This window comes from Amblyraja radiata, chromosome 1 (assembly GCF_010909765.2).
Source record: "Amblyraja radiata isolate CabotCenter1 chromosome 1, sAmbRad1.1.pri, whole genome shotgun sequence".
Taxonomy (NCBI): Eukaryota; Metazoa; Chordata; class Chondrichthyes; order Rajiformes; family Rajidae; genus Amblyraja; species Amblyraja radiata.
In genome coordinates, this window is record NC_045956.1 from 134,861,037 (window position 1) to 134,875,082 (window position 14,046).

At 42.6% G+C, this 14,046-nt stretch overlaps 1 protein-coding gene across 3 annotated transcripts in view; it reads right to left on the reverse strand.

Moving 5' to 3' along the window:
• Positions 1–7,548, reverse strand: part of LOC116979626 (urea transporter 2-like) — a 38,694-nt gene extending 31,146 nt beyond the window's left edge. The window contains exons 1-2 of one of the 3 annotated variants that reach the window (XM_033031270.1): positions 7,246–7,548; positions 3,793–3,983 (exon numbers count right to left, since the gene is read on the reverse strand). Coding sequence is in view for 2 of the 3 variants with exons in the window: in XM_033031251.1 (XP_032887142.1) it covers positions 3,793–3,940; positions 7,246–7,284 (187 nt within the window). In the remaining variant the exon portion in view is untranslated. The remainder of the gene's footprint in view (positions 1–3,792; positions 3,984–7,245) is intronic. The other 2 variants (XM_033031251.1, XM_033031261.1) reach the window with 2 other exon arrangements.
• Positions 7,549–14,046: the final 6,498 nt, after the last annotated feature.

Below are 14,046 nucleotides of genomic sequence, written 5' to 3' on the forward strand. Positions count from 1 at the left end.
CATGATCTTGTTGAATGGTGGAGCAGGTTTAATACCCCAATAAGACTTGCTAACTCTTTGTGTTTGGAGGACTTACGGTATCTACGTTTCTCCAACTATCATGGTCTCCAGAAGTGTGTCGGAAAACTAGGGACCCTCTTAAAACTCATACTCTGCCAAAGCCTGCACACAACGACAGATGTCAGATTAGAGGCTGGAGCCGGTGCTGCTTAATTCTGGCCCTTTCTTACCTCCAATGCCCTCTCCTCTACTTTCAGTCTGAAGAAGGGTTCCGACCCAAAACGTCTCTTGTTTTCAAGAGAGAATTAGATTTTGCTCTTAGGGCATCTTCATTTTAGAGGGGCTGGTGAATTGGTGATAGTTACTTAAAAATTGAACATTGTGGTTATGGGGTATAGATAGCAAGTAAGCAAGCAAGCAAGTGTATTTATTTTGCACATTTCAGCACATTTCAGCAACAAGGCAATTCAAAGTGCTTTACACAAAGCACTAAAAAGCAATCGAAAGAAATTAAAAACAGTCATTAAAAAGAATAGAAAATAAAAACAAGCTAAAATAGAATAAGATGTATGAAATACAAGAATAAAAATTACAGTGCAGTGTAAGAAATGAATAATTATTTAATTTCATTAAAATTAAAAGTAATTAATAGCAGCGTCAAACAGAAAAGTCTTCAGCCACGATTTAAATGAACTGAGAGTTGGAGTGGACCTGCATTTTTCTGGTAGTTTGTCCTGGTGATATGGTTATGTATATTTGTGTGTCGTCTGCATAATTATGGTAACTTATTTTGTTGTTTTCCATAATCTGAGCCAGTGGGAGCATGGAGATGTTAAACAGAAGAGGCCCCAGAATGGAGCCCTGGGGAACTCCACAAGGTAATTGAGGACAGTTCATTGGCTATATTTAAGAGGGAGTTAGATGTGGCCCTTATGGCTAAAGGGATCAGGGGGTATGGAGAGAAGGCAGGTACAGGATACTGAGTTGGATGATCAGCCATGATCATATTGAATGGCGGTGCAGGCTCGAAGGGCCGAATGGCCTACTCCTGCACCTATTTTCTATGTTTCTATGTCATATTTGCCTACTCTGATGTGCAATTACCTATAGACACAAAGTAGTCCTGTTCTCTAAGTAGGATTCAAACCAGTTTAGTATTATGCCAGAAAGTCCAAACCAGCTTTCCAATCGGTCTAGTAATATGGTGTGGTTGACTGTGTCAAATGCAGCACAGAGATCCAGTAATACTAAGACTGAAATTTTGCCATTGTCTGTATTTAAGTGGATGTCATCGAAAACCTTAACAAGAGCAGTCTCAGTGCTGTGGTGTGGTCGAAAACCTGACTGGAAGGCATCAAAACAGTTGTTTAGTGACAGAAAGTTGTTAAGCTGTTGAAAAACAGCTTTTTCAATGATTTTACAAAAATGGAAGGTTTAATATGGGCCTGTAATTGCACATTAGTGACGTGTCTAGATTGTTCTTTTTTAAGCGTGGCTTGATGACTGCAGTTTTCAGGGCCTTTGGGAAGACACCTGAGAGGAGGGGCGTGTTTACGATTTTTAGTAGATCTGAGGTCAAATAATTTGAAATATTAAAAAAAAAATCCTGTTGGCAGAATATCAAGGCAGCAAAGGAGGATTTCAGATGTTGTATAATGTCCTCCAGGTTTTTATAGTTGATTGCACAAAATTGTGTCATGGCATTTAAATTGGCTTTACGTGGACACACGAATGACACACATCCTGTACCTGATATGGAGGCACTGACTGCTTGTCTAATTTGCTGAATTTTGTCATTGAAGGAGGCAAATTCATTGCAGGCCCTGGTGGAAAGAAGTTCAGAGGCTACTGACACAGGAGGGTTTGTTAGCCTGTCGACAGTAGCAAACAAGGCATGTGCATTATTATTGTTTTTGGCGATGATGTCAGAGTAGAACGACTGTCTTGCATTTCTCAGCTCCAAGCCATAAATGCAAAGTATTTCCCTATAGATGTCATAGTGAACCTGGAGATTTATTTTCGCCACCTGCATTCAGCTTTTCGACACTCTCATTTTTCTGTTCTTACCAGCATGGCATTTCTCCATGTGATCTTTTCTTACTGGAGTCAACCTTCACCTTAATGGGTGCAATGGCATCAATAACATTTGTAATTTTGTAATTGAAATGATCTACAAGCTCATTGACTGAGACCCAAGAGGGGGCGGGTGTGGAAGGGAAAAGCAGAATAAATGTTTCATAGAAACATAGAAAATAGGTGCAGGAGTAGGCCATTCGGCCCTTCGAGCCTGCACCGCCATTCAATATGATCATGGCTGATCATCCAACTCAGTATCCTGCACCTGCCTTCTCTCCATACCCCCTGATCCCTTTAGCCACAAGGGCCACATCTAACTCCCTCTTAAATATAGGCAATGAACTGGCCTCAACTACCTTCTGTGGCAGAGAATTCCAGAGATTCACCACTCTCTGTGTGAAAAATGTTTTTCTCATCTCGGTCCTAAAAGATTTCCCCCTTATCCTTAAACTGTGACCCCTTGTTCTGGACTTCCCCAACATCGGGAACAATCTTCCTGCATCTAGCCTGTCCAACCCCTTAAGAATGTTGTAAGTTTCTATGTGCTTCACTGGTGCTTTCAGTGATATACCTTTAGTGACTATCTTTTTTTGAACATTTGTGCTGTCAAAGAGAACACAGGAATGATCGGAGAGCAACATCAGTCACCACATTCTTGGAAATGTTCAGACCCTTGGAGATAATTAAGTCCAGAGTGTGCTCCTTGTTGTGTGTGGGCTCCATCACATGCTGAGTCAGTCCGTAGTTATAAAGAACACAACACAGTTCTTTAGTCCCTCTGCCCTGGGAGTTGTCAACATGAATGTTAAAATCACCAACAATAACTACACAATCAAGGTCAATACAGATTATTGACAGCAGTTCAGTAAACTCATCAAAGAAGCTTGCACAGTATTTAGGTGGCCTGTAGATATTTAGGAACATAGCTCCCTGAGAGGAATTCAGCTGAAGAGCCACATGCTCAAAAGACACAACATTTTCGTAAGATATCTGCTTGCATTGTAGTGAGTCATTAAATATTATGGCGACCCACCTCCTTTCTTATGCACTCTAGCCTTACTCATAAAACTGAAGTTGGGAGGGGTTGACTTAATAAGAACAGCTGCACTTATTTTGGTCCAACCAGGTTTCAGTTAAAAACATAAAATCAAGATTGTGCTTAATAATGAAATTGTTGATTACAAATTATTTTCCTGCCAAAGACCTGACATTTAATAAAGATAGTTTTAGTGTGTTAAAAGCATTGTCTGTCCCATTTTTTGGGACAGGTTGTGGCTGATGAGGAATGGGTGCTAAATTTGATAAATTTGCAGTTGAGTGCTTCTTGTTTCACAGCAACAACATAATTAGTCTTGGCTTATGTCAGTGCGATTAGAACAACCATTTTGTGTCATCCTACCTAGGGGTCACACAAGTTCAGGTAAATCACATATTTGTTGCCAGCCCAAATGCTCAAATGCATCAATGTTCAAATGCATTATTAATTACTGTGATTTCCATAAATCAGATCTCTCTCTCCCATTTTTTCTTGATCCGTTTACTTGTCATTTACTTGTTTGTCATACTGAGCAATTGTTTCACATGGGGAGTTCCATATAAATGGTACTTTATAAAACTATTAGTACTCAGTTTTTGGCAATATTGTTTTGTGTACACCCATATTTTTTGCTAAAATTCATAAAGACAGAACAAAAAGTCAACTCTGCAGTTTCTTACCTTTAAGCCAATTGGCAAAATTGTAGATCTTATTAGGGTAATCAATGAAAGCTTCACAATTACATTTGAAGGTCTCAGTTTCCTTGATGGCTGTATTCTGTTCTTTGGATACCAATGAAATTTGGTTTAGGAATGCATTTGACTCCAGCTAAAAATCATATTAATTGAAAGAATTTACATTAAAAAAATCTCTTTATAATTAAGAACAGTAAACAAATTGCAATTACAAAATATAGTTTATTGCAAAGCTTCGATATAGGCTTACCTATGCCAGCATAGGATAGTCCTCTTATTTTATCTTTGGGTGATTTTAAAGGACTCATTCAAGAAAAATCAACCACAAAACAGTATCTTTATTAGACAAATTTATAGAATAAAATGTGCTACAGAAACAAGGAACCGTAGATGTTGGTTTACCAGATAAAGACACCAAGTGCTGGAGTAACTCATCACGTCAGGCAGCATCTCTGGAGATCGAGGATAGGTGATGTTTCCAGTCGGGACTCACTCTGAAGAAGGGTCCTGACCTGAAACGTCACCTATCCATATTCTCCAGAGTGCCTCCAGCATGTGTCATAAAATGTGCTGCGTGTGTTAAGAGAAAAGCGATATTGATTTCATATTTAACTGAGTTTTGAATCATTTTTAGTGCTGAATTATTCAAATTTTAGCTTTCCCAAATATTTTTCATACAATGAATGAGTGTGCTAATTTGCCTTCTAATTCTTTTTACAATTAACAGGTAGTATAACTTTTAGTGAGATATTTAAAGTTGCGCAGACTGTGTTTATGATGTAAGCACTGCCATGGAGATATTGGTAATGTAGCAGAGAGTCACAATCATAGAGTTATACCACATGGAAACAGGCCCTCTAGCCCAACATGTCCATGCCAATCAAATGTCAATTTGAGCCTGTGTTTGACTGTGTTCTATCCATGTACCTGTCTTTAGACCCTTTTTCCCTCTTAACTTCAATCTATACCTTCCAGTTTTATACACTCCTTCCCAAATAAAAAGACTGATCCTTACTACTTCCATCATAATTTTACATCCCTCTTTAAGTTCACTCCTCATCCTGCTAAATATCAGGAAAATATACCCAGCCCATCCACCTATCCTTTTAACTCAAGTTCCAGTCCCGGTAATATCTTTATAAATATGTTTTGTATCTGTTTCCGCTTAATGGCATTCTTTCCATATCTTGGTGATCAAATATGTTCACCGTTCACCAAATGTGGTCTCACCAACTACCTACACCCTATCCAAACTTTTCTTCTACTTTACCTCTTGCCCCTCTTTTGGGCACTATTGATCTCTTTGAAAGAGATTTTAGTTACTCCTCCCAATACTTTCCTTCTTAGTGCTGATATCAAAATCTTGTTTGATAACTCTACTGAAAAGCTCTTGTACTGCATGAGCAGGCAGGATCTACACAATAAATGGTAGGCTTCTGGGGAGTGTTGTAGAGCAGAGGGATCCAGGAGTGCAAGTGCATGGTTCCTTGATGGTCGAGTTGCAGGTAGATAAGGTGGTCAAAAAGACTTTTGGCACATTGGCCATCATCAGTCAGAGTATAGAGTATAGAAGTTGGGAGGTCATGTTGCAATTGTATAAGACATTGGTGAGACTGCATCAACAATATTGTGTTCAGTTCTGGGGACCATGATATAGGAAAGATATTGTCAAGCTTGAAAAGGTTCAGAAAAGATTCACGAGGATGTTGCGAAGAGTAGAGGGGTTTGAGTTATAGGGAGAGGTTGAGTAGGCTGGGAGCTCTATTCCTTGGAGCGCAGGAGGATGAGGGGAGATCTCAGAGGTGTATAAGGTCATGAGAGGAATAGATTAAGTAGATACACAGAATCTCTTGCCCAGAGTAGGCAAATTGAGGATCAGAGGACATATGTTCAAGGTGAAGGGGAAAAGATTGTATAGGAATCCGATGGGTAACCTTTTCATACAAAGGGTGGCGGGTGTATGGAATAAGCTGCCTGAGGAGGTAGTTGAGGCTGAGACTATCTTATCGTTTAAGAAACAGTTAGACAGGTTTGGAGGGATATGGACCAAGCGCAAGCAGGTGGGGCTAGTGTAACTGGGACTTGTTGGCCGGTGTGGGCACGTTGGGCCGAAGGGCCTGGTTCCACACTGTATCACTCTATGACTCTAATTGAAGCCATATTTGATTGCCACATTTTCTACTTTGGCATCAGGATGATGCTCAGTTAGATAATTTAACTCACACACGAAAAGATCCAGCACCTGGTTCCAGTGTGGATCTTTTCGGGTGTGAGTGAAATCAGATCAGGATATTTGATACCATCAGTCTGAAGAAGGGTTTCGGCCCGAAACGTCGCCTATTTCCTTCGCTCCATAGATGCTGCTGCACCCGCTGAGTTTCCCCAGCAATTTTGTGTACCCAGGATATTTGATAGTTGTAGCTGTCAAAATAATCCAAAATACATCTGGCAGGTGCCCACGGGAACATGGTATGATTCAATTGTCCTAAAGAATATTTGTGTGAGGGAGACTACAGCTTTCCCGTAGTCCTACTATCTCTAACCCCATCTCTCTTAATGACTCCCTTCCCGTCCCCCCTCACAACGTCACACAGCAAACAGATCACCCTGGTACAGAATTTTTACAGTACCATGGGATCTTGATCCACTTAGACTGATCAACTGTTTGAGGATTTCTCAGGGGGATAAAATTGGCTATTCTGCCCCAAAGCCCTAAGCCTTGAATTCCATGAGCTCCATCCATGCAGCCTATACAAGGTAAGCGATGTGTCTCACCTAGCCCACAGCCAACAATGGACCATTGTGGGCTCCACCTTTCATTGATCATCGTTACTTTTTGCATATCTTTCATTCATTCGATCTCTCCATATCACCGTCTATATCTCATGTTTCCCTTACCCCTGACTTTCAGTCTGAAGAAGGGTTTCGACCCGAAACGTCACCTATTCCCTTTCTCCTGAGATGTTGCCTGACCTGTTGAGTTACTCCAGCTTATTGTGTCTATGTCCGAATAATTCATGCTTTATCCAATTGTCATCATAAGCAGCATCCCTTGTTGTTAGGAGACCCAATGAACTGGATGCTGCAAAACACTAAGTATTGGAGTAACTCAGCGGGTCGGGGAAGCATCTCTGAAATGAATGAATAGGTGATATTTCGGGTCGGAACACTTCGGACTCGATTGCTTTATTGTGTGAGTTGAGGATTTGCATGCTGGCACCCTCGCCTCCGCTGCCCATTTCCAGCCGGTGCCGTTACACGCCAGCCTCTCGCTGCTAACGGGAGACAGAGCGGAACACAGTCCAACCTACATATGGAGGGTAACGGGCAGCAGGAGCTGGGCCAACAGGACAGCGATCATACTTCTTCATTAAAGAGGCACAAAACACGTAATCTAAATAAATACATTCACATATATCGACATAAAACACAAAGTACCTGGATCAGCCCGATGTCAATCATTTCCCATTTGATCATGCTGGAAGTGAGCAGAAGGAGTCGCTGCTCGGTGAGGAATCTATCAGTTGCCAGAGTTTAACAAAAGAGTATCTGGCGGGGCTGTTACATACTTAACGTGGAACCGCGTCAACCCACATGACTCTGCATAAAGCCAATTGGGAAATAGCTGAAAGTCATGTAGCGGGAAGGAACAAAAAAGCCAAGAATTGGCGGAAAATGAAGTCCATTGTTCAGTACGTGCAAGAGTGGGACACATGGATTGGGCAGGTCCCCTGCAGTTGAGACAGATTGGAATTCCACAGGAGTGGGTATGGAGAAATCGCGGGTGCGGAAGGGTTGTTTCTCCCACCCCAACGATTCGATGTAGCAATTGTTGTGAGAAAATAAAGCCTCTTTGAAAAGTAGGACAATGTATTATTGTCATCGGCGTGTTTGGCTTGTGCAGTTATTGTGGTTAACATTTAACCTCCAAATAATGGTCATAGACAAATTATGAAAGCAACTCTTCCAACACAAAGCTACATTTCCTGTCATTGTTGGTGCTTTGAAGTTAACAGTTGTTTTAAAAGCCGTTTCGTTCTATATTCAATATGGCAAAACATTCAGTGAGATTCTTTAGTGAGATTCGTATTTCAGTTTCTTGTCACCATTTTTGCCTCTCCCCAAACTTTATCTCGACCGTGCACATCGGTCTAAAGCTGTGTTTTGATGAATCAATTATTCTTTCTCTATTGTTTTGAATGTACACGTTGCTTCCCCTCTCAAACAGAATCCAAACTCAATTGAATAATTTCTGACCAGTTTACCTAAAGTTCTGGATTAACCAAGTGTAGACCCTGGTCCAGTGCAAAACTGTTGTGCAGTAGCTAATACAACTCTGTGAACAGCGACAATGAAAAGCTTTGAACACAACACAAAGTGCTAGAGGAGCTCAACGGACCAGGCAGCACCTGCAGTGGAAAATGGATCAACAGAATTTCGGATTGGGAGCCTTCTTCATACTGATGGGAGGGGAGATAGGTGGTGAAAGAGGTGAGAGGAAGGGGCTTGCAAGTGATGGGTAGGTCCAGGTAAGGAGTGATTGATTGGCAAATGAATCAGTTGGAGGATAGAATGATGGAAATAATAACCAAGGCTGATTAGGTGTCAATAATCTTTAGATTCTGGAGTAGTTCCTGAGGATTGGCGGGTAGCAAACGTAACCCCACTTTTTAAGAAGGGAGGGAGAGAAAAAACGGGGAATTACAGACCAGTTAGTCTAACATCAGTAGTGGGGAAACTACTAGAGTCAGTTATTAAAGATGGGATAGCAGCACATTTGGAAAGTGGTGAAATCATTGGACAAAGTCAGCATGGATTTACAAAAGGTAAATCATGTCTGACGAATCTTATAGAATTCTTCAAGGATGTAACTAGTAGCGTGGATAGGGGAGAACCAGTGGATGTGGTGTATCTGGACTTCCAGAAGGCTTTCCGACAAGGTCCCACATAAGAGATTAGTATACAAACTTAAAGCACACGGCATTGGGGGTTCAGTATTGATGTGGATAGAGAACTGGCTGGCAAACAGGAAGCAAAGAGTAGGAGTAAACGGGTCCTTTTCACAATGGCAGGCAGTGACTAGTGGGGTACCGCAAGGCTCAGTGCTGGGACCCCAGCTATTTACAATATATATTAATGATCTGGATGAGGGAATTGAAGGCAATATCTCCAAGTTTGCGGATGACACTAAGCTGGGGGGCAGTGTTAACTGTGAGGAGGATGCTAGGAGACTGCAAGGTGACTTGGATAGGCTGGGTGAGTGGGCAAATGTTTGGCAGATGCAGTATAATGTGGATAAATGTGAGGTTATCCATTTTGGTGTCAAAAACAGGAAAGCAGACTATTATCTAAATGGTGGCCGACTAGGAAAAGGGGAGATGCAGCGAGACCTGGGTGTCATGGTACACCAGTCATTGAAAGTAGGCATGCAGGTGCAGCAGGCAGTGAAGAAAGCGAATGGTATGTTAGCTTTCATAGCAAAAGGATTTGAGTATAGGAGCAGGGAGGTTCTACTGCAGTTGTACAGGGTCTTGGTGAGACCACACCTGGAGTATTGCGTACAGTTTTGGTCTCCAAATCTGAGGAAGGACATTATTGCCCTAGAGGGAGTGCAGAGAAGGTTCACCAGACTGATTCCTGGGATGTCAGGACTGTCTTATGAAGAAAGACTGGATAGACTTGGTTTATACTCTCTAGAATTTAGGAGATTGAGAGGGGATCTTATAGAAACTTATAAAATTCTTAAGCGGTTGGACAGGCTAGATGCAGGAAGATTGCTCCCGATGTTGAGGAAGTCCAGGACAAGGGGTCACAGCTTAAGGATAAGGGGGAAATCCTTTAAAACCGAGATGAGAAGAACTTTTTTCACACAGAGAGTGGTGAATCTCTGGAACTCTCTGCCACAGAGGGTAGTCGAGGCCAGTTCATTGGCTATATTTAAGAGGGAGTTAGATGTGGCCCTTGTGGCTAAGGGGATCAGAGGGTATGGAGAGAAGGCAGGTACGGGATACTGAGTTCGATGATCAGCCATGATCATATTGAATGGCGGTGCAGGTTCGAAGGGCCGAATGGCCTACTCCTGCACCTAATGTCTATGTTTCTATGTTTCTATGTTAATAGTAACTGAGCCAGACTACCCTGTTATCTTCTCACATCAATTTATCACTTCTAGCCTCAGTTCCTATCGGCAAACTTTACTCCCCTGTCTTACTCTTCTGCCAATCAACCCCTCCTTACATGACTTACTTAGACTTAATCCCTTCACACTGTTGCGTGCATTGGGCAGCAAGCTTTCGCCATTCTGTTTGGTTATGTGCGACGTCTTCCACCCTCGATAGGCTTGCGTACCGGGCTTCCAAATCCTTCTGGAATGTTCGCCTCCATGTGAGTTTTGGTCGGCCTCTTTTCCTTCTTCCGTCAGGTTGCCATGTCATTGCTATCTTAGGTGCACATTCTGGTGACATTCTGAGTACATGTCCTGCAAATTTCATCCTGCATACCTCTATGTCCTGGCTGAGAGGCTTTGTTGCAGTTTCAAGGTAGATCTCCTCATTTGTGATGTGGTCTCTGTAGCTAGTCTTCAGGATCTTCCTCAAGCAGCATTGTTGGAATGCATCCAATTTCTTTTTCATCTTCACACTGATTTTCCATGTCTCACTGGTATAGAGGGCTGTAGGGAGGACTACGGACTGGAAGAGCTTGACTTTTAGCATTTTGGATATCCCACCACCAGACCATATTGGCTGCATTTGTCTGAAGCCTGATGCAGCTTTACCAATTCAGGAGTTGATGTCAACCTCTGCATCTCCATCTACTGAGAACATGCTGCCAAGATGGGTAAATCTTGTGGCGTTTTCCACAGGTTCCTCCTTACATGGTCTGCCTATTAATCTCCAGCTCTTGCCCTGCCCTTTCTCCTCGCCTCGTTTTATCAGCACCTCACACTTGCTTGAATTAAACGCCTTTGCTATTCCACTGTCATTTTTACTAGGTCCCCTTCCAATCAACTTTATCCAGCTCCTCCTTCATGCCTCTGTAGATACCTATATTCAGCAGTAATACCGACACATCCCATTTCAGCTTCCAACTCTCAATCTGCAGGTTGAATTCTATCACACTATGATCACTGCTTTCTCGGGATTACTTCACCTTAGCTCCCTAATCAAATCTGGTTTGTTACACAACACCAAATTCAGAATGATCTTTTCCCTAGTGGGGTCTATATGACCTACTCTAAACAGCCATCTCGTAGGGATTCAGTATCAGTACCAATCTGATTTTCCCATTCAACCTGCATATTAAAATCCCCCATGACTACTGTAACATTAACTTTTTTTTACATGCAATAGACAATAGACAATAGATGCAGGAGTAGGCCATTCGGCCCTTCGAGCCAGCACCGCCATTCAATGTGACCATGGCTGATCATCCCCAATCAGTACCCCGTTCCTGCCTTCACCCCATATCTCCTGACTCAGCTATTTTTAAGAGCCCTATCTAGCTCTCTCTTGAAAGCATCCAGAGAACCCGCCTCCACTACCCTCTGAGGCAGAGAATTCCACAGACTATCCACTCTGTGAGAAAATGTGTTTCCTCGTCTCCGTTCTAAATGGCTTACTCCTTATTCTTAAACTGTGGCCCCTGGTTCTGGACTCCCCCAACATCGGGAACATGTTTCCTCCCTCTAGCGTGTCCAAACCCTTAACAATCTTATATGTTGCAATGATATATCCTCTCATCCTTCTAAACTCCACAGTGTACAAGCCCAGCTACTCCATTCTCTCAGCATATGACAGACCCGCCATCCCGGGAATTAACCTTGTAAACCTACGCTGCACTCCCTCAATAGCAAGAATGTCCTTCCTCAAATTAGGGGACCAGTGTACACAATACTCCAGGTGTGGTCTCACTCGGGCTCTGTACAACTTCAGAAGGACCTCTTTGGTCCCATATTCGATTCCTCTTGTTATAAAGGCCAACATGCCATTCACTTTCTTCACTGCCTGCTGTACCTGCATGCTTACTTTCATAGACTGATGTACAAGGACCCCCAAATCCCGTTGTACTTCCCCTTATTCCCAACTTGACGCCATTTAGATAGTAATCTGCCTTCCTGTTTTTGCTACCAAAGTGGATAACCTCACATTTATCCGCATTAAACTTCATCTGCCATGCATCTGCCCAGTCCCCCAACCTGTCCAAGTCACCCTGCACTCTCATAGCATCCTCCTCACAGTTCACACTGCCACCCAGCTTTGTGTCATCTGCAAATTTGCTAATGTTACTTTGAATCCCTTCATCCAAATCATTGATGTATATTGTAAATAGCTGCGGTCCCAGCAACGAGCCTTGTGATATTCCACTAGTCACTGCCTGCCATTCTGAAAGGGACCCGTTAATCCCTACTCTTTGTTTCCTGTCTGCCAGCCACTTCTCTATCCATGTCAGCACTCTACCCCCAATACCATGTGCCCTAATTTTGCTCACTAATCTCCTATGTGGGACCTTATCAAATGCTTTCTGAAAGTCCAGGTACACTACATCCACTGGCTCTCCCTTGTTCATTTTCCTAGTTCCATCTTCAAAAAATGCCAGAAGATTAGTCAAGCATGATTTCCCCTTCGTAAATTCATGCTGACTCGGACCGATCCTGTTACTGCTATCCAAATGTTTAGCTATCTCATCTTTTATAATTGACTCCAGCATCTTCCCCACCACCGATGTCAGGCTAACTGGTCTATAATTCCCTGTTTTCTCTCTCCTGCCTTTCTTAAAAAGTGGGATAACATCAGTTACCCTCCAATCCACAGGAACTGATCTTGATTCAATAGAATATTGGAAAATTATCACCAATTGATCCACAATTTCTAGAGTCACTTCCTTAAGTACCCTGGGATGCAGACCATCAGGCCCTTGGGATTTATCAGCCTTCAGTCCCGTAAGTCTATCCAACACCATTTCCTGCCTAATGTGGATTTCCTTCAGTTTCTCCGTCACCCCAGATCCTCTGGCCACTACTATATCAGGAAGATTGTTTGTGTCCTCCTTAGTGAAGACAGATCCAAAGTACCTGTTCAACTCATCTGCCATTTCCTTGTTCCCCATAATAAATTCACCTTTTTCGGTCTTCAAGGGTCCAACTTTGGTCTTAACTATTTTTTTCCTCTTCACATACCTAAAGAAGCTTTTACTACCCTGCTTTATATTCTTGGCTAGCTTACCTTCATACCTCATCTTTTCTCCCCGTATTGTCTTTTTGGTTATCTTCTGTTGTTCTTTAAACATTACCCAATCCTCTTGCTTCCCGCTCATCTTTGCTACGTTGTACTTCTTCGCTTTAATTTTTATACTGTCCCTGATGTCCCTTGTCAGCCACGGTCGTCCCTTTCTCCCTTTGGTATCTTTCTTCCTCCTAGGAATGAACTGATCCCGCACCTTCTGTATTATTCCTAGAAACACCTGCCATTTTTGTTCCACTGTCATCCCTGCTAGTGTGTCTTTCCAGTCAACTTTGGCCAGCACCTCCCTCATGGCCACATAGTCCCCTTTATTCAACTGCAAGACTGAGACCCCGATCTACCCTTCTCCCTCTCCAATTGTAGATTAAATCTGACCATGTTATGGTCACTGCCTCCTCATGGCTCATTAACCTCGAGGTGCTTTATCAAATCGGTTCATTACATAACACTAAATCCAGAATTGCCTTCTCCAACACAAGATGTTCTAAGAATCCATCACAAAGGCACTCAACAAAGTCCCTTTCTTGGGGTCCAGTACCAACCTGATTTTCCCAGTCTACCTGCATGTAGAAATCTCCCATAACAACCACAGCATTACTTTTACTAAATGCCAATTTTAACTCCTGATTCAACTTGCTCCCCATGTCCAGGCTACTGTTTGGAGGCCTGTAGATTAGTCCCATTTGGGTCTCTTTACCCTTACAGTTCCTTAGTTCTATCCATACTGACTCCACATCTCCTGTTTCAATGTCACCCCTTGCAAGGCACTAAATTTCATTCCTCACCAACAAGGCAACCCCACCCCCACTGCCCACCTGTCTGTCTTTTCGATTGGAGGTATACCCTTGAATATTCAGTTCCCAGCACTGGCCCTCTTGCAGCCATGTCTCAGTAATTCCCACAACATCATACTTGCCAGTCTCTAACTGAGCCTCAAGCTCGTCCACTTTATTCCTTATACCATATAACCATATAACAATTACAGCACGGAAACAGGCCA